General features: G+C 43.4%; 1 protein-coding gene across 5 annotated transcripts in view; it reads left to right on the top strand.

The window, feature by feature from the left end:
• CREB3L2 (cAMP responsive element binding protein 3 like 2) overlaps positions 1–27751 on the top strand; it is a 106442-nt gene that overhangs the window by 69330 nt on the left and 9361 nt on the right. For all 5 annotated transcript variants that reach the window (XR_015552257.1, XR_015552256.1, XR_015552255.1 and 2 more), the window contains exons 3-8: positions 4689–4864; positions 6596–6683; positions 10343–10527; positions 12564–12710; positions 13693–13751; positions 15047–15115. Coding sequence is in view for 2 of the 5 variants with exons in the window: in XM_004430719.3 (XP_004430776.1) it covers positions 4689–4864; positions 6596–6683; positions 10343–10527; positions 12564–12710; positions 13693–13751; positions 15047–15115 (724 nt within the window). In the remaining 3 variants the exon portion in view is untranslated. The remainder of the gene's footprint in view (positions 1–4688; positions 4865–6595; positions 6684–10342; positions 10528–12563; positions 12711–13692; positions 13752–15046; positions 15116–27751) is intronic.

The raw sequence follows: 27751 nt of genomic DNA, 5'->3' as shown, positions 1-27751 counted from the left end.
TTAATCTTTTTTTTCCCCGTTTGTAGGAATCAGTATCTATTCAGTGCAGTTATTTGTGCAGTACATGGAAGTGATTGGGGATCTGCATTGGTTGCCTCTACGTTGGCTTCAATTTTGTGTCTTTTTCAGCCCCTCTGTCCACCCTGCTATCTTGGTAATCTTGGCTTCCGGCCCCATGGCTCATAGCTGCTCCATTTTGTCCTTGGATGTGAAGGACTTGCTCATCACCATGAGACAGTGGCTTGTTTTTGTTTCCTTGCTGATAGCTAAGTGGTGATACTCAGGAAATGTGCCAGCTGAGTTTGACCTTTGACAGGAAGCTGTTTAAATAAAATCAGATGATATGGCGGTTGTTCTTACTCCCCACGGTGTGCGCTACTATTTCCTTCTGAAATGAAACTTAAAAGGCATGTAAACACAATTTAGGAAAAAATTTTTGCACTCAATATCTGAATTTCAAATTTTAGAAATTAGAGGGTGTAGAGTGTGTACTGACTCTTGTTTTTGTAGTGTAGCCAGTAACTCAAACATCTAAGGATAATTCCAGGTCTAAGTCATGGTGGCTCTACTGATCTTTCTGTCACTAAAATAAAACTATAAAAATAATGTCATGTGGAAAAATCATAATACATATTCTACTCATTCCCTTTCACTCTATCCTTTGTTAACCCCCTACCTCATAGGTTGCATTTGTCATTTTGTTTTCTCTGATTTGATGTTTATTTCCATTGAGGGACAGAGTACAAGCCAACACCCAGTAGTTTAGTATGAAAGCTCTTTTCTCTAATTTCAACTGCCACTGGAATGTTCTTCTCAGCAAACTTCTTACTGGCTGACTTTCTTCATCTTAAGTCATTTATTTTATGATTTAACTGGTAGGTCTAATCAGTCAATCTATAAATATTTCTTGATATGGGTCACAATTGATGGTTTAGAGGAATTATTATGGAAACAAGGTACAGCTATTTTGTTGTAATAGGTTCTGATGTAATGGATTTAATTTCTTGTGTATACAAATTCAGCTACATTGTATCAGCCAGCCATGTTACTGCATAACAAAAACCCCCAAAACTTATTAGCTTTAACAACAATTTATTATTATTATAGTTTATGTGCCTTGGCTGGAGGTTAACTGATTCAGGTGGGGGACAGCTGAGTGATTTTGCTGGTTTCAGCTAGATTCACTCATGTGTAAGGCCAGTTGAGAGTTGGCTGATCTTAGCCTGGCTCATTTGGGGGTGACTCTGTTTTATGTGTCTGTCATCCTTCTCCTGGGATCAGTAGATTGTCCTGGCACATCCTTCTCATGTGATGGCAAAAGTACAAGTGTGTAAGTCCAGTCATGCAAGCACATTTCAAGACTCTACTTGTGTTAGGAAGCTAACATCCCGTTGGCCAAAGCAAGTCATGTGGCCAATCTGAGGGTAGGGGTAGTCCACCGTAGGAGGGCACTGCAAAATTACATGGCAAAGGACATGGATTGAGGGAGGAGTGAAGAACAGGAGCCACAATGCCTTTTATTACAGACATGAAGGTACTCATTGACTCTTGTTAAGTCAAGGGACTCTGAAAGAGCACCTTGAGCTGCTGGGGCTTCTATCTAATAACTACCATCGTAAGACATAAAGTAGAGCAGGCAGAAGCAGGCCATGTCCACGTGTCATCAGCCAGGGACAGTATATTCCCAGTACAGGAAATTTAGAAATAGCATACAATTTACAGAAAAAGTCACACATGTTCCGAATTATTCCTCTGAGATAGTTGTACTATTTTGGCATATTTCTATCACTTTCTTCGTTAATAGTATATAGATTTATACCCAGGTTTTTTCTTTCATATTCTATCATAAATCTTCACCTTGTTGTTAAAAAGGCTTTGTACATGTTAACATTACTGGCTGCCAAAATATCCCGTTGTATGGATGCACCAAAATTCATTAACCTTTCCCTTGCTCTTTAATGTTTTGATTATTTTCAGTGTTTTGTGATTATAAATAATGCCACAAGGAGCATATTTGTGCACAAAACTTTATCCACATGTTAAATTGTCTCCTATTGGAAAGAATTCTGGTCGGGAGTGCAGAGATCTGGGTTCTACTACTAAATTGCTGTGTGATCTAGACCCGCGTGTCAGTTTTCTCATCTATAAAATGATGTATTTGAGCTCGATGGCCTTTAAGTCTTTCTAACTCAAAAAACGTCTTTCAAGATAGAGTAATAAATTGCTAAAATAAAGCAAAGATATGGTCCTCGCTTTATAAAGACATTTAAACACACACACTACATGCTTAGTGAACCATTACTGTAGCTAATAATTGCAGTGGGAGTGTGAAGGCAACACCAGTTGTTTGTCCTCGAAAAAGCTCAGGGGAGGAGGGGCAGCTTCCTTGGCTTCTCACCGGGAGAGTTTGTCGTCTTTGAGAGAGGAAGTTTTGTTTCACAGTTCAAGCATCATCGTCTGCCCTTCAGTCTCCATCTCTGATACAGCAATGATTATGTATGTATAAAATTTCTAAATAGGGGTGTAGGACACTGAGCCTTAAGACTATAAACCATCTTGACCTATTTTATGAATGTGTGTGCTTTGAGAAAGGCTTAGCTAGACTGGAAGAACTGATTTCATTTTCTATTTACTTTTTGTATTTATTTTTGCCATTTCTTTTGTTTGCCTTGTGAGTTAAGTTTCATCACCATAATCATAACTGCATGGACAACGGATCTGGCCTTATCTCACCATTTCCTGGTAATTGCGCACAACGTTTTTCTCAGGGGTGCCTCCTTCCTGTTAATTTTAACTTATACCCAGGCTGTATTTCATCCTACTATCTCTCTTCCAGCCTCTGCCAGGGGTAAATATTGCTCAATGTGGATAGGCTGTAAGTGTTGACTTCACAAAGCAGAGACATCAACATATCAATCCTGTATGGAGAAAGTGTGGTCTGTGATCTGTCTCTCCCACCCTTCCTCGAATCTGTCCTGAGCGTGTCTTCCTTGAAGGTGCCAGAGCCTTCTAGTTCCCAAGCTCCTTTGGGGAGAGGTGCTAGAATGTTCTTTTGGCTCCTCCTGCAGTGGCTTCCCTGACCTGAGCTGGGCGCCCCTCTGGCTAGCAGAGGTCTGTGTCAGGTACAGTGTGGTCTCCCTCCTCTGGCCGCCGTCAAAAGCCCCTTTGTCTCCTCCCTTCCCCCTCAGCCAGGATGTGGGGCACACCCCGTGAATGATGGAAATTCCCCCAGCGCACCACAGCACTCAGCAGCTCTGTAGAACCAGCTCTAAAAGCAAAATGTCTTCAACCTACAGAAGTCTTGGCCGTCTTTATTTTACCTCAGGAAATAAATTAGGACTCGGATAATTAATCAAGTCACTTTTAAATTGGATTTTCCTTTGTGAATGTGAATCTAACGTTTTCCTGTGATTGAAGGAAGTTGCTTATGAAATACCATTTTAATAATTGCAAACTTTAGTGTTTAGCTTCTGTGCCCGCTCTCCCCCGATCCGTAGCAGTTCTGAATGATTTTCATGTACCTTTTCATCAGAAAACTTGAGCCTAATTCTTGAGTTTAAAATTGTTTCGTAATGTGAACGACTTTTCTCCCCTCTGCAGTAATGGTTCACTAAGCATGTAGTGTGTGTGTTTAAATGTTTTTATAAAGCAAGGAGCATATCTTTGCTTTATTTTAGCCTCATTTTAGTGAAACTGGGATCAGGTAAGGAATGCTGACTTTGGGTATCTCTGGCTTGTTTTTTTCTTGTTCTGTACCCATTTGCAACCTCCTTGTCTTTTCCCTTCCTGCCCTCCTGCCTCTTTCTCCTTGGCTGTGCTGAGGTGCTGGCTCTGAAGTAACTTGGTAAGAACCACATGGTACTGTGCAGGCTCCTAGAAGAATGTGCGTTAAATGGTAGCGGTGCTTCTGTCTGTTCTGTCTTGTGGCTTCGTTGCCATCCCCGGGCCTCGTGATAATCCTGAAAGCCAGCAGCAAGCGAAGACCCAGGCTTGCTAAGATCTGGTCCTTTTCTCTGGATGAGTATTTAGTCCATTTCAGGCAGATGTTTGTTACAAATGCTGAAGTTTCCCAGAGGGCTAAGTAAAGTTCGAGAAGTCTAGGTCAGGTTTAAGGCATAAGTGGGGTCATAGGGAAACAGAAGAGGACAAAAGGCAGGGAGTGAGAAGAAAAAAAGCTAAGAAAACAAATAACTGTCCATTGGGGAGAAGGATAGAGACCTCATAACCATTGTCTCTTTAACTCTTTCCTGAGACTTGGTTGCTCACCATTCACTTCTTATTTTTAAATGTACTTACTTATTTTTGAACAGATACCACATTCACTTGGTTTGAAAACCAAAAAGTATAGAACATTACACATTGAAATTCACTCTCCTATCCTGTTCCCCATCTACCCAGTCTTCTCTTGCTTGGCCGAGGAAGCCAAGCTTCTTTCTTTTATACAGATCCTTCCAGAGTTTCTTTTGGCATACTTATACACAAGCAAATACTAGTATAGATTCTTACTTTGCCATTCATTTCTTTATCCATTCATCTCCTCTCTCACATCCTCACTTTATTTCCTGTTATTCTACTCTCAATAATTCTTTGTTGGAGCTTTCTTTGAGGAGAAAGATCAGTGGTCACTTGTTTTACTTATGCCTGATGCCCTGAACAAATTCACATATGTGTTTGTCTTTTTCCCATAGATGAGGTGGAGAGTGAGAAATGGTACCTGTCTACAGACTTCGCATCAACAACCATCAAGACAGAACCAATTACGGATGAGCCACCCCCAGGACTTGTTCCCTCTGTCACTCTGACCATCACAGCCATCTCCACCCCTTTTGAAAAGGAGGAACCCCCTCTGGAAATAAATCCTGGGGTATACTCAATTTTCTTCCATATAAAGGGGTTGGATCAAACGATACAGATCCTCATTCGCCAGTAAGGCATTTAATCTTTTTGGAGCTAGTGGCTGTCTATGTCTAAGGATATATAACTATGTATGTATGTATGTGTATATCAAGGATATATTGATTTGGTGTCAGCATTGATTATATACTTCATTTAAAGACATTGCCTAGAAAAACTGGTAGCAAGTCTGATTTCATTTTTCCTGTGATTTCTATTACAAAATAAAAACCAGATGAATATCCATGATAAAAAAAAATTCTCCATGGGACTGATTTTAAGCCAGTGGAAAGGGAGTGGTGAAGACGACAATGCAATCTGTGGCTTACAGTGCCATGGCTGTTGGGAATGGTGGTTCCTATGTAATATTTTACTTTCCTAATGCAATGCTGAGTTGCCCTGACCCATACAGGGGTCTCCCACCTACAATTCTTATTGTATTACTGTGGAAAGCATAAGAAATTGGGAATTTCTTCCTTGCTTGATTCGACTCCTGCAGCAAGTAGAATTTAGTTTAACTTCGTCTTGTCTGTGGTATTTCCAGTGTCTGGCATTGGACCAGGATCATACTTGTACATCTTACAGATGTTGGAAGCCAGTCCTAACTTTCCTTAGGCTCAAAGCCTCAGGTTATAAACAATGCCTCCACTGACGTTCTTCAAGTCGGATCTCCTCTGAGCAAGGTGGAGTGGTCTACCTGTTCAGGACAAGGGAACACAGAAGCAGCAGAGCCACCAAGGCCTTGCTGCACATCCATTCTTGGTGCTCCTACATTCTATCTGTGTAGGAGATGAAGGATTATAGACTGAACACCTCTGCAGCTGCCCTCTGTAGTTCCTTTCTCAATAGTTACCTGAGTCTCTTTGTTGCACTGGGCTTCTAGAGCATGTATTAGTCTCCTTGCTGTACAAGATTTTACTTCAGTTGATTTTTAAGTATGTATCAGAAAGGTTAGGGTTATGGCCTTTCTCCCTGTGTGTGGGCCAGATGCCTGTTCTCCTTTCTCTGCTCTGTATTTCATGGTTAGATGTGGTCAGGCATCAGGAAGCCTGGAGAGAACGGATGGGCTTGGTTCATGTAGTTCCTACTGCAGGACAAACTGGTGGAGGCCTGTGGCCTTTTAAAAATTCACCAGACTATTTCATGATAAAATGCCCTTATATTACCGTAAAAACAGTAGCAAGAAGCACTGATATGTGAGCTCTGAGGTTTTAGTTTTAGAATTCCGAGGGTTGCATCCACTGTAATGCCAGGTTTGGCAATGAGAGACAGGTCAAGAACTAAAACGCCTCCTTGTCAAAGCAGCAGCCTGTGCTCGGTGGGCTCAGCCGGCTCCAGAGAAGCGGGGCTGCCTGGAGAGGAAGACACAGATGACAGATAGCTCCCCTGGGTGTTCTTCAGGGTTGTTATTGGTTTTTAAAAACTGTGTTGGAGGGGCCGGCCCCGTGGCGTAGCGGTTAAGCGTGCACGCTCCGCTGCGGCGGCCCAGGGTTCGCAGCTTCAGATCCCTGGCGCGCACCTACGCACAGCTTCTCAAGCCATGCTGTGGCGGCGTCCCATATAGAGTGGAGGAAGATGGGCACGGATGTTAGCCCAGGGCCAGTCTTCCTCAGCAAAAAGAGGAGGATTGGCTTCGGATGTTAGCTCAGGGCTAATCTTCCTCACACAAAAAAAACAACTATGTTTGAAATTCTTCATTTAGGTTGACTCCTCGTGCCAGACCATTATTCCCAAGATTAAGCTGGAGCCTCATGAAGTGGATCAATTCCTAAACTTCTCTCCTAAAGAAGGTGCGTCTGCTCTGCCTGCATTCTTTTGGGTTACCCGGTGTCGGGGCGCAGTCGAAGAGAACGGGGATGTGGGAGAACGTGCTGGGATTCGTCTGTACCACGGGTGTAGCTTGCTTTATGAAATAGTTCTGTTCTTAAGAACTTTGATTCTAAATACAAATTTCAAAAGCTGAATTTTATTTACCACTCTACGTACATGCTTAATTTCCAGCTAATGCTTTTACTTTACTTTTACTCCTAGCCAGGGTGATTTTTCAAAACATTGATAGACTGCTACGACTTGGGCGCTGACGCTCAAGAAAGCTGCTGCCCTGGGGCCACCCTGGTAAACCTGTGAATAAACCCAGCTCCCTGCACTGAAGTGATGACCGGGAGAGGCCAATAAACAGACCTCCACGAAGGCTTCTTGCCTGTTTAAAACAACTCTGATTTAAACCCTTTGTAAAGTGAATTCACAATTTATCTGATCAATTCAGTGTTTTTAAATGTTGATTTTGGATGACAGTAGTTGCAAGGAGCCTCCTACCTATTTGTAATATTCATGTATCTCCTGGGCTTCTTGCCATCTGTTTAGAACTAAATAATGTCGTACTTGAAGTTGTCTTACTTTCCCTTTTTCTTTCTTTGTGTCAGTTTCTTTCTGACTTCTCCCCCTTGTTCTCATATGAAGCTCATTGTTAGGAATTCTGAATGCAGACCCCTAAGTCTCATGGATGGTAGAGAAGCTCTCTCTGCCTTATTGAGTCAGATCCCCTGCACAGGCTCTGCTCTTCTTAATTCTGTCTTCAGTCATGCCATCACCCCCCTTTGTATTTATACTTTCAGTCCAGATTTAGAAGCACAGTTCATTCGTATGGTCAACAAATAAGAAATTTGTATTTGCGTTTGTCATAGAAAAGGTATGTGCTGTGCTATATACTTAATGTGTAGATGTCACATATGAACAGTTGTCATGGAAGCATAGTCTACCTTCATTCCACTAGAAAGTAACTCAGGGTTTGATTTGGGACAATTTAATTAGGGTTGGCATTTGCCTTTATTATCGGTAACGAAAGGATTAAATTTAAAAAATTAATAATATTGACTAGAATCCTTATTGGGACAGTATTTCTTTGCACTAAATGATACACATTAATGCCTTTCAGCTTTATATACTGCTTTCAAGTAATTCCTTTCGTTTTCATGACACCTGTTATTACTATCATATTGAATACTCTTGCTGTTTTAATTTATGTTGCAGTATGCTTCAGAAAGTGTCATAACTGTAACAATGAATCCCATCGTGGCTTTAGAATCTGGGTTCGCGGGAGGAGAAATGTTTCAAGAGTAAAGGAAATGGCGATCCTTTCTCATTATCCTAGACAGAGATCAGGAAATTCAATATCCTTGATGCCTCAGAGCTTCTAGGCAAAGTAGCTCGTTGTCTCCACCCCTTTCAGTAACCTAAGAGCGGCATTTCAAATGATATTTAGAAATCTGTTACTGAGGCACCTGTGGCCAGGTCAGTAGCTCTTAATAGGTAGGAAAGAGGAGATGCAAGTTTGCTTCGCTTTTCCTGTCATACCATTTCTGATTTTTGTGGGAGACCCTCTGCCTAGAAAGGAGAAAAGTATTATCTGGCCTGTGCCAAGTGAAAGGGATAGGGAGGCTCTAGGTAGGCCCTCTTGGCTGGTCCTCCCGGATGTACCAGCACAGCGTGCAGACAACGGGAGTCCCTAACAGGTTAGTCGGCTTCTGGTGTTTTTTTTTGTTTGTTTTAAACCATTGTTAAAAGGTAAATGGAGGCATATTATACATTTTGAGTTTATTTGAACAAAAATCAATTCAAATCCAGCAGCGCCATACCGGAAGTGGTTAGGGGGCTCCACCAACAGGAGCTCCGGGTGACTTTTATAGAGGAGATGCGGAAGCAAAGTAGGGAAAGGATTGTTGGCTGTAGCTTCAAGCCCAGTTGGCTGTATGTGATGGGTTGTTCTTGGGTTTTGATTTCGTAACCTCGAGGCATTGGCAGGCTGAGGTTTTGGTTTGCTTGCTTAGGCTGCCACAACATTAAGGCCTCAGTCTAATGGCCTCCGTGTTGAATTTATTTAACACCATAAGGTGCCATAGGCATTCATGGCATTGGGAAAGCCTTGGTTAACCCTCTCAGGACTCCTTTCTAGCCAAGCTCAGATTTAAGGCACACACTTACCCTCCTTAGCTGCCTGGAACTGTTGGCAATAGAAGTATGTATGATTGTTCTAGAATATTCTTTAGCTCTGAGTGCCTGTAGACACTAAAAAACCAAGGGAGCCCTTTGGCAGAGAAAAAGAGAAACATCTAGTGAAAAGTAATGTGTTAGAAAAACAGAAAGAGAGGGTTACAGTGAGAAAGAGAGAGAGAGAGAGAAAGAAGAAAAAAATGTGTGCTGTGAATGGAGGGGAGGGCAGTAGGAAGGGGGTGGCCGAGAGGGACATCAGCTGTTGTTACCTCGGATATTCAGGTGTTTCAGGAGAGAGAGCCACCTGGTTGCTGCTTGTCACCTCCAAAGGCAGCTCTGGATGGGCCATTTTTCTTAGGTCAGTTGTTGTGTCTCAGAAAGGCCTTCGCATCGACAGTCTGTGGGCTTTCTCTGTTTGATGAAGAGGAGAAGGCCGAGGCCCTTCCGTGACCCCATGCAGTTCTCTGGCTGAGCATCCCCAGGTGTGTGGGAGGCACCCAGGCACTGTGCCCAGTTTAGAGCCGCTGTGCTAAGGGCTCTTTTGTCCTCGGGGCCCCAAGAGGGGTGTGGTTGTGAAAGGCTTACCCAAGATTATGTCCCTGGGCTTAGTAACAGTGGCTGGCTTTCAAGGTATTTCAGAAAAAGGCTGTTCAGAGAAAGGAGTGAGACCCCAGAGCTCTTTTGTCAGGTTGAACTCAGAGTGGATTCTTCCTCCAGGAGCCCATCCCTGCTGCCCCGGAAATGCCTGATGGACACTGTCTGAGGCTCACAGGCCCTGGCAGAGAGTGTCTGCCTCCCCGAGGAGAGGCAAAAGATGGACTTTTAGATGCTGGAGGACTTTGCAGGAGAAAGCCCCCCCCCCCTTTATTTTCCAGTGCCTATTTATCTATCTACAGATGGATTTAGTATTTGCTGAATGAAGAATGCCTGGCATCTTGCCTGCAGGCCCTACCATGCACATTCCTCTAAAAATAAACGCGTTTTTCTCAAACCCTCATGGGCTCCCAGATTTTGCTATTTTTTTTTTTAAAGATCATATTATTAACATGGTTTACAAGTCAAACTATAGAAGCTACATGAAATGAATACAGTGAAGAGTTATGCCAACACCGTCCCTAGCTAATTTCCCCCTGCGCCCCTTAGGTCAGAATTTTATTCGTTTCTTATATATTTTCTAGTGTTTCTTTAAGCAGATACAAGCAAATATGAGTCTGTGTTCTCTTTCTCTCCTTTTTCATACGAAAGGAGGGCCACATTATACACTGTTCTGCACCTTGATTTATTTTTAACTCCCTCTTAACAATACATCTTGGAGATCTTTCCACGTCAGCGCATGGAGATTCCTTATTCTTTTGTTCAGCTGTCCCGGGTTCCGCTGTATGGATGTACGGTTGTTTGATCGCCCCTAAGTCCTGCTTTGTTGCTGTCTGACGCGTGAAATCTGTTTTCTTTTCTTCAGCCTCCGTGGACCACCTGCACTTACCACCCACCCCTCCCAGCAGCCACAGCAGCGACTCAGAGGGCAGCCTGAGCCCCAACCCGCGCCTGCACCCCTTTGGCCTGCCTCAGACCCACAGCCCGGCCAGGGCCGTGGCCCGGGCCCCCTCGGCCCTCTCCAGCTCTCCTCTCCTCACAGCGCCACATGTAAGTGTTCAACTCGCATCTCTGGGCCTGAACCCCTGTCTTTCTGTCACTCGGAGCTTCACCCACAGTGGGCGCCATGCAGGACCACTGGATTTTCATTCTTGTCAGCATGTTTTAGGTGTAACTACTAAAGCAGGTGATAATCTTAAAGAACATTTTTTACGAGCTGCCTGTAATCTCACCATGCTAACACAATTCTCTTCCTTTTCCTGTGCACACTTCCCGTTTTTATTCATGTTTATTTTACATAGCTATAGGTATGAGGAATAAAAGTGTTGTGTTGTTTTTCTCCTCAAAATTATATCACAAATATTTACCATAAATCTAGGTGGTCTTTATGACCTACGATAGGAAATAACTTATTTTTTAAATAAGCAATCTGTGATGAACTTAAAAATCTCTCTGAGATTAAACGCTTTGATGTCCAAAGCTCAAAAATACAGTTTAACCCTTTTTTGTCTGTGGTTCAACTCTTACCCCAGTGACTCAGGTTAGAAATCATGAGTCATCATTCATCCCTCACACGTATAAGGACACCATTTTCCAGAGAAAAAATAGGGATAGATAATTAACTTCTTATTGTTCTGAAGAGTTCATTGATTTCTGTGAAGATTTACAAATTATAATCAACCTTATTGTAGTATCATGTACAGCAAATTTAAATGAAATAAGATATTTAAAAATTTTGTAAGAACCATCTATCAATTAATGTAATTTTGAAAATTTGAATTCAGTCTTTCTCTGAAGATTCTAGATCTGTGGCCACATTCTCAAGGAGCGCTATTACCGAAGGCAAGGGAATTAACTCTTTCCCTGCTATCTCTGCCTTCTCAGCTGTAACTGGACTCTCCACTCCTTCGATTAGTAGAATAGTGTTCATCTTGTGTATCTGTGTCCTCCTACAATCAGTCCATTCTACGTATTCCTGGAGGAAATCCTCCCCACATCATACTCTTGCTCAACAACCGTGTTGTGTTTCCCTATTAACTGTTGGCGTCAAGCCCTAATACCTCTGCTAGGAGCGAAAGGCCCTTCACATGTGCCCCAACCTGCTGTTGCTTTGAGAACTTCTTACCTACTTGGGCAGAGTGGCTGCTTCGGTTCCTTTTCAAAATACTACCTTTTGCTGGGAATGCCCTCCTCTCTCTATGTAAATCATCCCCTTTCTTTCAGGAGGCCCCATGCAAGTTTTATCTCCTACCCTAATCCTTCTCTTAATCACACAAATTCATGTAAGTGTTCTCTTTCTCCAAATTTTTAATGCACCTTGAGTTAATATTACAGTGTAGCATTTAATGGCTCTCATCCTTTTGTGTGTGTCGATTCAGTCTCAATCTTGATCATTAGCTGCTTGAGAGATGGAGTTCATTTTGAGTCCTCCATGGCATTTAACATGGAGCTAATACATGATAGGTATGCAATTTGTTTGACTAATTATAAGCACGTCATTCTAATATGAGCTAAATGAGATGAGCTACAGTTCTCATCCTTGTTGATGATGGACAATCTGTGACTGTACCGACCAGTGACTTTCATGGAAAGTGCCTGCAGGTGTATCCCTGGGAGCCCTGGCCCCTTAGCTGTAAGTGGAGGACAAGAAATGACCCCTCATGTGTAGAAAGCATCTTGCAAAATTGCTTTTTCAGGAGAACAACCAAACTCTTTCCCACAAACAGAGCTCCAAGTGAAGCCCTCATCACTCCAAGGCCAGGAAATCCCTAGGGATGGGGGAAATGAATTCTGTGCTTTAATTTTGACTTTTTAGCTAGTGGGGTACTTTCTGGGAAGTAGTGGGTGGAGGTTTCTTTACCTTTTCCCTTGAATTACGAACCCTGAGTTATAACGCTCACACAAGAGTGTCTTCTCCGTCTTTGCTTCCACTTTAAAATATCCGTTTCTCACCAAAAACAAGTGGGCATCCTTTTCTCTCAGCCATTTGCGAGGTATTATAACAGATTCTCCTCACCCCCAGGGGGTGATTCCTCAGTGTCCTGGATGTTTTTCTCTGACTCTTTTCTGCTCCTTGGTCTGCACAGAAACTGCAGGGATCAGGCCCCCTGGTCCTGACAGAGGAGGAGAAGAGGACCCTGATCGCTGAGGGCTATCCCATCCCCACCAAACTGCCCCTAACAAAATCAGAGGAGAAGGCCCTGAAGAAAATCCGGAGGAAAATCAAGAATAAGGTGGGTCATTCAAATCTAGGCACCTCTGTGAGCAGAGATGGTGAGCAGAACCAAGCCCACGTGCTCTCCCTCCCTTCCCAATGGCCAACACCGGCCCAGGCCAAGGTGGGGACCAAGGCTTGCCCCTGTCTCCCTCCAGCCCCTCCATCCATCCTCTAGGCCAATGGACTCCCAAATCGGGTGTGCACCCTCCTTGGTGCCCAAGATAATCCATTCAGGGGTCGGGGGGAAAATATTAGAACTCCCACTTAACATTTATTTTTTTACCTCAGCCGTTTAAATTTCTGTTTTATGAAGTGCACAGTATTTCCCTCTAGTTGGCTTGTATATAATTTATAAATAAATAAATATAAATACATTGCAGGTGTTTGCTTAATTTTTTTTTCTTGATAGTGGTTTTTGATTAAAAAAAAAATTCTGTAGACTGCTGTTCTATACCTGGGTCCAGCAGTCTCCTAGTTCTAGGCCCCTGCAGTGTGAATCAGGGCTAGTGAGGCCCAGGGGCATGGCTAAGGCATGGGCAGAGCAGGAGGGAGGAGGCAAAGAGAGGAAGAAGGAAAGAGCCTAGTTATAACTCTTTATCCACGTGCAGAAGCAGCGGGGAGTTTATACGTGGCCAAGCCGAACTGTCTTACTTTGTTTATTATAGCTAAACCAACGGAGGTCCGTGGAGTTGAAATCATTTCTGTAAGACCATAAGATGGTTTATGACCTGTGTGTTCTGTTCTGACTCCTGGCCCACTGTCCCTCCCACTGGGGGCTAGTTTGTTGGAAAGCATGAGAACATAGGCTGGTTGAAACCAGAGAGGACAGAAGAAGTGATTAGTAGATGAAACAGCAGGTTAAATAAATAAGGGGTGGTCACAGAAGTGAGTGGGGCTTCTGTGATGTCTGTGCTGTCGGCCTCCTGTCTTGCATTTGCACATAACTGGTTTACTGATATAGCTGGAACTTAATCCTTTTTTCTCCCCTTAAATCTCAGATTTCTGCCCAGGAAAGTAGGAGAAAGAAGAAAGAATACATGGACAGCTTGGAGAAAAAGTAAGCCTCCTGCCAAACTGGTTGTGCTTATTGGGCTATATACATAGAGAAATGTGAGTGTGCAGAGCATCTGTTTTCCACGAGAAGGAGGTAAAGTCTTCATTCTGGCTGCCACGAAAGCCCGTTGGTTTATCAACTATGTTTTGCCTGCCGCCTAGTGGTTTTTAGAGGGGAAAGCTTATAAGTACGGCAAGAAGTGAAAAATACACTCAGTCTTAGGATCCTTGAGTCCTTGAGGGCTTCCTTTCAAGCAAGTACAAATATTAACATTCGGGCACATTCCTGGAACTCCTCAGAGGAGAGGCACTGTTTCGGCCAAAAGGAGCAGTGCTAATTAATCAGTTCCCACTGGCCACACTCCCTTGCTGCCGAGAATAAACAACCAGGGAATGAAATAAGTCAGGTGGTGTTCTTTATTTTCTGTCCACTATAGCTCATGCTATAGGCGAGTGACTTTTACAAAAAACACTTGAAGGCACCTTTTGTTCTTCTGAAGAGCCTGGGATATCAGGAGGGCTGTTAGAAAAATATGAATTCAATTCAATTTTGTACTAGCCCTAGAAAACAGTTCTCCAGCTGACCAACTAATATCATTTTAAGATGGGAATGTGGCCCCAGACGCAGAAATGAGTCTTCATGTGTATCTGGGGAAAGGAGTGGTCGATGGATCCTGGCTGGTTCTTGAAGTTCCTACTGTAAGTTAGTGCTTCTACCTCCTGATTTAGAGTTTGGTAATTTAGCACTTAGTAGTCCCATTTGGTTCCATTTTCTGTAGGCATTCAGGGTCAAGATGTTTCCCTGAAAATCTCTTTATTGCCTCTTTGGGGCATGCATGCTCTGGGACCCAGATTCCTTGTCGTGAAGTCCTGGGTTCTTGTCCTCCCCTCTCGCCCTGCCCCAAGCCCCATGGCTTCCTATCAGTCCTTCTGGCCAAGAGTACAGCTCATGGCACCCAGACCCCTGTAGTATGGAGGGAGAAGTGTGATGGGCGTTGAGAATGGTGGGGAAGGGGTGAGAGAAAGCAAGGTGGGAACAGCCTAAAAGAGTTTATGTTGTGCACCATCCGTGTTCATTTTCCACTATCGAGGCACTTGTTACTCAGCTCTCTCTATTTTTTTTCTTTTGTTTCCTTACTCTTCTCCCCAACTCAGGTTGGCCAAGCTCTCTCCTTCGCCTCCCCAGGGTAACTAATTCCCTGTCTTCTTTCTCTGTCTCCATCTACCTCCACCCTAGCTCCTGGCTTAGTGTTTGCTCTTCTGATAAAACTAATTTTCTTCTTTTTCTCTCCTCTGTAGGGTGGAGTCTTGTTCAACTGAGAACTTGGAGCTTCGGAAGAAGGTAGAGGTTCTGGAGAATACCAATAGGTAAGTGTTGCTGGAGTGAGGAGCTGATGGAACTGCCTCATGGAAGGTGGGGAAGGAGTTGGGCAGATCCAGGACCAGAACTGGAAGGAAAACGGAGGAGATCACAGGATGACCATACCCCACCTACCTGTTCCTGACATACACACATACACACACGCATATACACACTCACACACACGCATGTTTTTTACTTTCCTAAAAGATATTAGATTGATGAAGAGGCTGATCCTGACAAGGACTATTATAAGGGGGTTAAGGAAGAGGCTTGGAGGAAAATAAAGTCAATAAGTTTGGTTCTCCTGAAAATGCCATCAAACTTTAGAGGTGGAGAAAGAGGCACTGGCCGCTTGACTGTCCCCCAATTTGGGTAAGAAATGGTGTTCATTAGTGAAAAAGAAAGAGAAAATCAGTTTGTTTTTTTAATTACTGTTCTAAAAATTAATTAGTTAATTAATTAATTACATTTCAAACCCATTTTGAAAAATAACTGTAGGACAGAGTGAGTTAATGAGTTCCTCCAGCATGTCCTGTGCCAGGTGCTGTTTTCAGCACTTTACAGATATTAACTCGTTTAACCTTCTGACAGCTCTATGAGGTGGTCCTGTGACCATCCCCTTCACACCCCCTTCTGAGGCAGCTGAGACTCAGAAAGTTTAGGTCATTTGCCCATGGTCACACAGTAAATGCTAGAGCTGCATTTGAATGCAGGCAATCTGGCTCTGGAGCCTCAGTATAGGAGAAGCATCAGACAGCCCTGGTGGGCTAGAGGTTAAGATTCAGTGCTCTCACCACCACAGCCCGGGTTTGTTTCCCAGTCAGGGAACCACACCACCCGTCCATTGGTTGTCATAGTGTGATGGTTGCATGTTGCTATGATGCTGAGAGCTACGCCACCGATGTCACCCATGGTGGACGGGTTTCATCTTCCAAACTAAGACAGACTGGGAAGAAGGACCTGGCCACCCACTTAACCACTTCCCCCCAAAATTGGCCATGAAAACCCCATGACTAGCAGTGGAGCATTGTCTGATATAGCACTGGAAGGTGAGAGGGTGGTGCAAAAAAGACTAGGCAGGGTTCTGTTCTGCTGTCCACAATAAATATTGAGCTTTATCCCTGGGTCATATGCGAGAGAAAGGGGTTAAGGTATGGGGTTAAGAAACTGGAGTTGGGGAGCATTTGTCCAGAATTTGTGTGTTTGTGTGTATACACGGTGCATACCTATGCTTTGAAAAGTAAAGTATTCGGGGGGCTGGCCCTGTGGCGCAGCAGTTAAGTGTGCGCGCTCCGCTGCTGGCGGCCTGGGTTCAGATCCTGGGCGCGCATCAATGCACTGCTTGTCAGGCCATGCTGTGGCGGCGTCCCATATAAAGTGGAGGAAGATGGGCACAGATGTTAGCCCAGGGCCAGTCTTCCTCAGCAAAAAGAGGAGGATTGGCACGGATGTTAGCTCAGGGCTGATCTTCCTCACCGAAAAAAAAAAGGAAAGTAGTCGTTAGTTGGGGGGTCCTGTTGCTCTTAGTTGTTATAGATCTGATAATTCAAGCAGAGAAAAATTGACTTTTAGGTAAGCAAAATATTAATTAATCATTTAAAGGCTTAGCTTTAATGCCTAAAAATTTTGCAAATGTTAACAGTTCAAATTAAATCTGTTTGCGTGTCTTTGGATAATAACATTAAATTTGGCTCCCATTTCCTAAATATTCATGGTTTGTTGCTCAAAGAACAGGCTAATCTAGTCATAAGTTAAAACTAGCATCAGTGGGAATATTGGACGTTGTGACCCCACTGAATTTCCCTGTGCATTTCTGGGAACGTGAGCTCATATAGCAGGTCCAGGGCAGTCTCCTCAAGTGCCCTGTAGACAGACTGCAGGATGAAATAACTGTCATCAGCTCCATGTGGTATCACCTTGGTCCCTTGAGACAGAGGAGACGCTTTCCAGTACCACTTTAGCATTCTGGTTTCACGGTCGCCTTTGGCCGTGAGTCTCCTGAGGCTTCCTCCCTTCTTATCTCCACCTTCACTCCTGCCAGTGTTTCTCTGGGTCCTGAACCCCTGCCAGAGTTTGTACCCATCTCTTTAGCATCCTGAGCAGACAGGAGTTCTCACGCCCATCCTAGCACTTGCTGCCGTGGAAGCCCTGTGTTCATGAGTGGGACAAATCCGGGTCATGATTTGGTGAAAAGAGGAAGAGGAATCTATCCAAGATAACTGTGGAGTTTGGTCCATGTTTGGTCTTGTCTAGGGACTCCAAGTGTCAGGTCTTCCCACAGCCACAAGGGGGCAGCAGAGGCACAGCACGGGCTATGCTGGGGAGCCGTGGGCGCTTGAGATGAAGGTCTCTCCCCTCTCCAGGCCGACAGTGCTGTATCATATTTTTTGAACTTAAAAAAAAAACCCCAAAAACCCACACATGGCCCATTGTAGAAAAAATTAGAAAATATATTTAAAAAAGAAAAAAAATTACCATCTTTTCATCCAGAGATATGTTTACATTTTGGAATATTTTATATGTATATATTTATATTGTACATACTCTTTTGTTAAGAAATTTTTCCATTTAACAAAACATGCTGGCCATATTTTCATATCAATAAATATGTGTATACAGAATCTTCATTTCTATCAAATTTTGGTAAAGAGCTCTCATCTGAGGAACATTGACATAAGTCTCATCTGAATCTGTGTAACAACAATCCATGTTTTGTCAATTGTTTTTATCTCTTTAAATAATGGCCATAGATATTTTAATATAATATTAGTTATTATGCCATATGAGGTGTGGGAACCTATGACCTATTTGAGCTTCGGGTCAGTGTTATTTTACGTTCTTCTCGTGATGATTTTCCTTCTGTTCTTTACTGACGGTGTGGGCCATTTCTCCAGTCGTGTAGCCTTCCAGAACCTCCATTGAAAAAACAAAGTCTACCTCATGATATTGATACTTTGCTCTGTCCCTTGACTGTCAGGAGCCTCCACCGTGGTTCCCCCAGAGGCCCTGTGTGTGTTCTCCTCCCATTTCTTCTCTCTCATCAAAGCTTACCTCTCCTGGACAACTCTTTTATGGTAGTAATGGCTGACAATGGATTAATCTGTAATCTTCCCACAGAAATCTTATCAGGGAGCTCCTAGGAGTTCTCACAACCCAGGAGCAGCTTTTAATGTGTTTTGGCTTGAGAGATCAAGAAATAAAAGCAGAGCTGCTCTTGTTGGGGAAGCTCCTCTTCTTCCTTTCTCCTCTTGTTCCTTGCTGAGGCCTCCCCTTGCTCAGAGGACACCCCGCTAGCCAAAGTGACTGTCATGTAAACCTTGGCAATCTCCTGCCCGAACCAGTCAAGAGGAGTTGGTGTTTTGGGTGTGTGGTAAGTGGAGACTTTTGGACCCTTTACTCACGTCACATTGTGTAAGTGACCCAGTGTTTGCACTAAGTTCAGGGCTCGGTCTAATGAACATACACCTGTGTTTGTGTTCCTTTTCACGCTTCTTGTATTATTATCCTTTGGAGGTAGCTGGACAGAGGTAGGAGTACGTGAACAGGGTCCTGGGAGACTGGAAGTGGGGTGGGACACCTTGGGTGCCATTGTTTCCTGTGGCATGACATGGCAGGAAAGGCGAGTGGGTGTTTCATCATTGACCAAATTAAAGAAGAATTATACCTCTTTGCATTTTACCACTTCTGTGCTACACCCCACAAGCGACTTTTCCATCCAGACGAAAATGTGTCCTCAGAAATGAGTCAGTCCTGAATCTTTCAGTTTATACTGGCCTCAGCAGCAACCACCTAGTGTATTGTTGGCTTCTAGGTGAAAAGACCCTTTTACCTGAGCTCAGGAAGCTGGAAGAGGATTGGGACAGGAGAGATGAAGAAGTCCTCTTAACCCTTCTGCAGCCTGACCCCAGGAGCCTCGGAGCAGAGCCGAAACAGTGTGAAGGCACCTTCACGCTTCCTTTGCTGAGGCCATCCGCTAATTGCGTGCCATCGGGAAATGTGTAAGATGAGAGAGAGATGGTTTCTCAGGGGGCCCCCCGTATGCTCAATCAGGAAATACATTTTCACTTAAAAGTCCAAGCAAGGCCGTGTGTGGCTGCTGGAGGATCCTCCTGGCTTTCTTATGCTTCTCATTCACCTCTCTAAGCTACAAGCTCTCTGTGTGGCCCTACGCTGGTCTCATTCCTGAGAAATCCTGTCTTTCTCCTCTTATTCTAAACAAGTGATGCACATCCACTGCCCAGCCCAGCAGTTTTAGGTGTTTGCGGCTCAGTTTCCTCCACTCATTTCTTATTTTACTCTCATGCCTCTGCAGGGCAGTGAGCGACAGGCCCCCTCCTCCAGCCCTGACTTGTAGAATCGTAGGGGCGTTTAGACTTGAAATGCTCTTTAGAGATCATCTTATTTAACTGCTCATCACTTTATTTTATAGAAGAGGAAACTGAGGCCTGGTGAGGTTAAGGTCATCCAAGCATTTAGAGGTAGAGCAGGACTAGAACTCAGCCACTTAATTTTTAAATTAAGTCCTTAACTTGATTTCTCTTCTGCTGTGCCCCTTTCTCCTTTGAGGACCACTCCCTTTCCCCAGCACAGGGCCAGTGTTAGACCTGAGCAACAGGGCTTGCTTTGGACCCAGTGTTTTAGAGGATGCTGCTCTAGCTTTCCTCTAGCACACCCCTCTCCGTGGGGTGAGTAGTCAGCAGGAGCAAGGGGATGTGTCTATCTAGAGCTCTCACTCTGCCCCTTCTAGATCATTCCCTGGTACCTGGGATCCTGGAATTCCCTGCCCAAATGGCCTTAACCCATTTCCAAGGCCTGTGTAGATCTCTACCGCAAGTCTGTTCTCCAAAGGGTAGACCAGGCTCTTAAGCTGATGGGGTGGCCAAAGACAGCTCTTTGTGAGCACTGTATATGGAATTTGAACCTTGGCAAGTGTGTGCCTGAAACCCTGTACAGTGTGTTTGATCTGGGATTCCATTTGATCTTATTTACAGAAGACATGAGATTCCTGGGTCAGAGACAAAGAACTTGATTACTTACAGCACAACAAGCAGTATGAGCAAGAGCATATTTTCATTGGTTCTCCTTGCCCCCAAGTTCCAGGATGGATCCAGGTGGATGCTGTGCTCTCAGTGGGTTTGTGTCACAGCTAAGGAACCTGAGTTTGGGGAATCCACTGCTTTTATAGCAAGCAGTAATTAAGCCTGATTTCCACCCAGGGGGAGACATTACCTCTTCTCTCAAGGTTACCGCTTCATAAACAACCTATGTTATGGCCCATGGAAAGGAGCAATCAGGGCTTTGCAGTCATGGCGTAGTCAGTAAAACATGTAGCAGCATGAGACCCAAAGAGAGCTGTGTCTCCCAACTGGTGTGGGGCAGAGCCAGAGATAGGAAGAGAAAGGCATCAGGCTGTGGCCAGGAGTAGTTCTGTCCATACCACTGCTTTTTGGTGAGGAGCCCTGGGGAGTCAGAGAATTCTAAATTCAAACCCAGCCTTGGAGGGAATTTGAGGGAGCAAGTATTTGGGGTACCTATGGGCAGAGTTTGCCTGGCTTGGGGTGGGTTGGGTGAGGAGGAGATGTATGGTATGTGGGCCTCATTTGCACTCTTTCTCCAGACCTCACAGAAGTAAGGGACATTCTTGTGCTGATATGTATCTCTAATTGTTATTAGAAATAAGAATTCCTTAATTTTCCTCTTGGCTATAGTCCTTCTCTCTATCTACCTCTACTTTGCTTGTTCTTTAAAATCTATATACAATTCCTGGTAAAGGTCTTTCCAGCTAAACCCGCTTTAACTATGTTCTGCTTTCCTAGTTTGTTTGTTTAGCCACACAGCTGCGTCCATTTGCAGCAGTTTTGTATATTGCTCCCTATGCAGTCTTATGGCCTTCCATGTGTGGGTTCTCCTCTTCTCTTTAGACTGACCATAACTGGATGAGCCTACCCCCCTGCTGTACACAGAGAGGCCATTGGAGTGCTGATAAATGACCCAAGTTACTCCTTTGTAGACCTTTACCTTGGTTTCATTCACTTTTCATTTCTCATTATTTCTCGCTTCTGGTTGTGTGAAGAGTATAAGCTTTCTTTTCAGGTGAAAATATTTCAGACTTCAAAGGATTGTTGGGTACCAGAGTAAGTTCCCCAGAGAGATCAGAAGTGCATTTTAATATAATTTAGTAGTAAAATTAGAAATTCCACAGCCCCAGAAAACATTCTAGAACTCTCTTTTTTGTGTTCTTGGGCAAATAGGTAATAGAATATTTCAGAAGTGTCCTTTGGTCCCTTTTGTAATGTAGCAATTACACACAAAGAGAAAGGAGACAATTATACTTTTTTTTTTTTTCATTTAGACCAGAGTCCCATGAACAATCCTTGAAACTTCAGTAAAAGATCATAAATAAATGAATATTTATTCAGTTTAGGATTTCAGCAGAACGTGATTATCTTTTGTATATGTCACACTTTAGTATTTAAAAGTCTTTGAGATAGTTCATGAGTCTCCTTAAATATTGTTGTATAATGTGTAGAACTCCTAATTATTATCATTGTATCCCACCACCTCCCCACCCTCCACCCCAAGACTTTGAAGTGGATGGTTCAGCTTTTGGACACCACCCTCCTAACCCTCAAATCTTAGACACTAACTCTAGAAGACTGGAGGTGGGGATGGATTCGGATGGGATTTTGCTTCAGAAGGACGTGGATGCTTAGCTCGTCCATCATGAAGCCACCTGATAATCACTGATATTTAATTTTTTTGCTTGTATGCACTAGATAAGTGGCACTTAGACTTTTCTGAGTGTAATCATTTTACGTTTTGTGTAGTGAACCCAGACATACCAGACGTACATATACTTCATATACATAACTTATATGAATGTTTCACAAATGAATACTTATTTACTATCTATGATGCTCCCAGATATCGTACGTTCTGTTTGATTCTGTTTCATTAAAAAACACACCAGTCACATTCCAATGGTTTGCACAACCCACTAATGATTCATGATTTGGAATTTGGAAATTACAGCTCTAGATAGTTCCATAAGGATGTGAAAAAAGTTCCTTCATCTCTGTAGGAGGCTGATTTACCCAAAGAGTGGTTTATACACACACACAGATGTGCACACAAACACCAGAGCCCAGCTAGGTCCATTTCTGAATAAGATGTGTTACAAGGTTCAATAGAAAGTATGTCTATAGAGAGGGCCTGGTTTGAAGCTCCCAGCACAGCAAGTAATTGGGAACCACCAGTTTAGTCTTTTACTTCAGTCCTGGTTTCTGACACCAGTGGCAAATTACATACTTGAATGTTCAAAGTATAAGATGCAATGACTGTGTAACTCTTCTCTCTCTCCCGCTCTTTTTCTTATAAATAAAAGAAACAGAAGAAAACAAAAGTAAATCAAATACAAAGAAAACACAAGCCTGTTGATGTGTTTCTCAGTTGTTATAAGATTGTGTCTCACATTCTTGGCTACTTTCGAGTGTTTTGCCCAATTTCCTTTAATATGCCTCCCAAGATACAGGGTGGGATGCTTTATTTTGGGCAAGGCTGGCAGCTGCCTTCGATTGCTCTTTTGCAAGGAACTGTATGAGGACAGCCATTAAGTTTATTTTTACATCTCACCACAGGACAAAATCCACATTTTCAATCGAGTGTTGGACACTCCGATTTAACAAGTTGTGGAAAATCTCTTGGCCCAGATAAACGTTTGCTAAGAGTACTCCTTTCTCTAAATTAAGACCTTGCTCCCGGAAGCCCAAGAATTCATTAAGCCATAAATAGCCGTGATCACTTATGATTTAAAATACAGTAATAAAGGAGAAGTTTATGCTGAGCTGTGAGTGCACCATGGGATCTGTCCTATGGTTGACTTTTTAAAGCTTTAGTTTTAAACTCATTCTTCCATTTCATCTGATGGCAGCCTTTTCGCCTCCCAGCCCTTCATGCAAGCTGCGTAATAGCTGTCATCCAAGCTCCCAACACAGCAGGCCATGGCATCTGTCCCAGTGGCGTCAGGGAAAGTACCACATCATCTCAGACCTTCATCTCAGTTATGAGGTCCCAGGCTTTCCCATGAAGAGGGCTGGCTTCATCTGTCATCAGTGGAAAGAGACAGCGAGTGCTCTTCAAAGGTGTATTTGCTGCAGCAAACCCACAGTACCCCAGGAGGGGATTCTCTCATTATTCTGGTAGCTGATGAGGTCAAGGGAATTAACTTTGACTAGCTGCCTAAAGTCAGGACTTAAGTAACTTGATGAAAGGCACACAGCAGTGGTAACTAAGATCTAAACTCAGGTTTCTCTGCCTTGGGAGCCTATCCCCCTGTTCCGGTGAACGTGCACCAGTTTAGCAATCCTAAAGCCATCTCATCAGCTCTTTTGGCGTCTGACAGAAAGACAGATGTTTTAGTTTCCATTTTTTAATCAAAGCCCAGGTTTGACTTCCTGGCGCCTGAAATAGGGCATGGAGCACCCTTGATTCTTTTATCCATCATTTACATTTTATCTTTGATGTATTCAAAGATGTACCAGGAAATGTATATTTGCCCTTAGTTGTTTTTTTTTTTATATCATTGTCACTGAAACTTTGTTAGCATGTACTCATTGCCATTGGACTGGGTTTCATTGTGGCTCTTCTATCTGCAGCTTGGTCCCTGTTGATAGTGACCTTTTCATATCTAATCGTGGACGTATCTCTTGGTTGGGCTATTGTCAATATGATGTTAATGTCAGTGGATTTAAGAAAAACTCTACTAGTAAGAAGTCTTTGGTTATTAATTTTATTAGGTTGTAGGTTAGGGTACCATGCTGTACCACATTGAAAAGTACATGAGATATGGAGTCAGATAGGTTTTGGTTTACATCTTAGGTCATCTACTTACTTAGAGACAATTACTTAGTATCTCAGTGTATAAAGTTCCTAGAACTTGTTGAGGGGGCACTCAATCACTATTAATTTTCTTTCTCATGGTGAAAGTGAGTGTTTCTGTTGTACACCTGTATATGCATTTCCCAAACCTTATCAGATCATGGAAATCTCTTTAGATTTTTGGGATGGATGAGCTAATCCACTGTCCTCGGGTGGAATCACTCAGTGTCGCTGATTGATGGGGCCTTCAGAGTGTCATCATTTCCACCGTCAGTTCTGTTCACCTTCACTAATCCAACGAGGAGAAGCAGCAGCAAACAGCGTGTTATAAATCACTGTTGCTTTCCACCAAAATCTCAAACTAAAAAAATCTATTTTAAACTACATCTTTGCTCATCTTAAAGAGTTGGATTATATACTGTTAGAAATCAGGGACCATTAAACAACCATTTTCATTTGCAGTAGATTCAGAATATAATTATCTTTGAGTTAGGAGAGGATGTGCCGATGAATGCTAAGTAAAGTGCCACACAAGTGGTAAACGTGACGCCGTCCCCGTTTGCCCAGCTAAAAAAACTTACGTGGTCCTTATTCCAAACTTGTAGCTCTTTGCACCTGTAGCTGGGGCTCCCAACTTGAGTCTAAGTCATTCTACCATTGGGGTTTAGGTGTATCTGGCCTGCTAGAGGTCTGCTTTCAGGAGGGACCGTGGAGCCTCCTGGGAGACTCTTTATCCTGGGGAGCAGGGTACCAGGCCTAGTGATCTCAACCAGAAATTGGAAGGCAGGAGTGATTCTGAGTGTTGTGTGGAATTGGTTTTCTTGGTGGTTGATGCTCTAAAGACTGGACAAGGGGCAGGGAACAGGCAGGGACAAAGTGTGGGATAATTGTGGGTAAATAGGGACTTTTGGTAAAAATGGAAATGGCGATTTCACGTTAAAAACACCTTACCACTTTAAAGCAAAAGTAAACAGCTTTGGTAACATCTGGAAAGCTGCTGTCTAATGAAAGCCTAGAATGAGAAACGTTCCCCACTGGTGCACAGAGCACGACTGAACTTCAGCACCGTGGGCTGCCAGCACAGGCAGCCTGAGTGCCCTGTGGGAGTTGAGGTGCCCAGCAAAAGTGGCAGCCGTCACTTACAGATGTGGCTCTGCAGCAGGCAACCCAGGAAACAGGGAGGCCCCTTTCTGTAGTTTAGCTGGCAACAAAGACTTTATTAACTGGTACCACGGGAGGTGGTGAAAATACACTGGAAAAGGATTTGTGCCACATGGTCAAACACGGGTCTTATCTGTGGGCTCACCTGTGTATCTGCCCCAGGACTTCCAGAAATACAGCAGGGACAACCCAGCGAGGGCTTTGGGGCTGGCGTTACAGATGGTGGTCGATAAAATGTGTGCTCCCACCGGCCAAACCTCAGCTCTGTGAGATGAATACTTACCAGGAAGGTGAGTGGAGATGCAGTGGGTCACTTACTCTCAGTTTTGAAAAGGCACCTATGCTAGTGGGTAGGAATGGAGTACTCTTGAGAGGTCATGGGAGAAGAGAGAAAAAGTGTAATGAGGAAAATAACTTGCTGCATCAGATGATCATTTAGTTGCAAACTTTTTCTTTTTTTTCCAGCTTCATTGAGGTAGAATTGACAAATAAAATTGTAAGATATTTAAAGTGTACACAGTGATGATTTGATATACGTGTACACTGTGAAAGGAATCCTACATCAAGCTAATGAACACATCCATCACCTCGCATATTTACCTTTTTGTTTTTAATTTTTCGGTGAGAACATTTAAGTTTTACTCTCTTAGCAAATTTCAATTATACAATACAGTGTTATCAACTGTATAGTCACCATGTTATACGTTAGGTCCTCAGACCTTATTCATCTTATAGCTGAAAGTTTATACCCTTTTACCAACCTCTCCCTTTTTCCCAACTGCAGCCCCTGGCAACCACTTTTCTACTCTCCGTTTCTATGTTTGACTTTTTTTTTTTCAATTCCACATATAAGTGATACCATGCAATATTTGTCTTTCTCTGTCTGACTCATTTCACTTAGCATAATGCCCTTCAGGGTCATCCATGTTGTCACAGATGGCAGGATTTCTTTAAGTAGAATTTAAAGTAATCGTGCCATCAGTATTTCTCAGCCTAGAGTAATGTACAGAATGCTTTTAAAGACTGTTGTTGCTTGAATATGCGTAAACAAACTGGGTTGAAACTACAAGTGATTATACTTCTAGATAACCATAAAGCCCAAAAAGTGCAACTAACTACTAAAAAGACCTCCGTATTAATAGAATTTAAATTAATGATATTAATTAATAGGATGCATGATTTTGTTTTGCTTAAATTAAAATCGGTGCACAAGGTACAAATATGGTGTAGATGGGGCCAAATGGGGATTTGTGAGTCAGAAAGCCTCCGCTACGTGTGCTGTGGCCTGCTCCAATGCTGCCCCCACTCTCATCAGTCTCAGTGCTGAAAGCTGTATCATTCTATGGCCAACCTGTCCTTAATTGGCTTAAGTCCGGGAGAACTCGTTTCATTGGCACTTGCTGGGGAGAAGTTGGAAACCCTGGTAAATCCTGCTTCCTCTGGGACTTGAAGGCTGTTCAGGAGATGGACTGCAGTGAGAGGCAAGTTATCTATAATAGCCCAGAATTCTTCTGCAAATGACTTATTTGCTGATGTTTTCCAATGAACTTGTCTGGCTTTCTAATGTTACATCACAGCATGAATTTTCTGGAAATCTTTGAGACTCAAGAAAAAACATCTGCTTGTAAAATCTTCCCACTTTGCCGTGTGCATTGGGCTTGGGGAAGAGGGGTGAGGGCGAGGAGGGGCCTCAAGTCTTTGCTCTGCTCAGGCAAAATTCATCGCAGAGGCTGTAATTCAGGAGGGTGTGTTGTGAGATCCTTTTCTGTGGCTTGCAGTGTTCAGAATTTGCAAAGAATTTCCCCATCTGCTCTTTCTGTGGCTTGATGTCACACAGAGCAGAATATACTATTCTCATCCCAAACCCTTCCCTTTTAAGAGTGTGCACACTTGTCCAATTTAGGACTAGAACAACTCTTTTTTGCTCCTGCTGTCTGTCTCTTCCTGGAGAAAGAGCAGAGTCTGTATCAGAGGATGGTTTTCAGGATGCCTGGCTCTGAGCTTGTGTCCTGTTGAGCAAGCTTCTTGGCTCTTTCTTGTTTTGGCTTCATTTCTGGCTGTGGAGGTGCTGTGAGCCTTCAAGGACCAGAGGCTTGAGGGGCCCATGGCTGTTTGCCTCCTTGTCGTTCTTGTTTTTCCTCTTTCTCTGTCTCTTCAAACCTGCCGTCGAATGCCTGTTGCTCAGTGATACTGTTGCCATTTCCAGTCACGGCCACCACCTCTGGCCACTCCTTCAGTTCTCATCTGGGCATTTTTGCTTCTCTTTGCTTTTCTCCTTTCTGATGTCTTCTTCAGTGTTTCTCATCTCTTGGGTAAATGAGCGCTCCTTGTATCACCATCACCAGCCAATCAGAACATTCTTCTTTTTTTTCTCAATGGCTGACAGACAAGTTCTGGCATGTGAGGGATAACTTGGGACATTGACCTCTTACTCAGGACAGCACAGGGACTGGACAAGCTGTTAAAGTGGGCTCATTCTGAGCCCCCAGAAGCTTTGCAACATTGGTGCTGGAAGCACTGGGACCCACATCTTCTTCCAAAGGAAACTTTCCCTCAGTGCTCTATTCAAATTAGTCACGAAGTCCCAGCTACATTCCTGGAGC

Source organism: Ceratotherium simum, chromosome 1 (genome assembly GCF_057802395.1).
Source record: "Ceratotherium simum simum isolate JZ-2026a chromosome 1, ASM5780239v1, whole genome shotgun sequence".
In the NCBI taxonomy this organism is placed as follows: Eukaryota; Metazoa; Chordata; class Mammalia; order Perissodactyla; family Rhinocerotidae; genus Ceratotherium; species Ceratotherium simum.
Note: the sequence above shows the minus strand (reverse complement) of the source record. Positions and strands in the feature narration are given on the sequence as shown.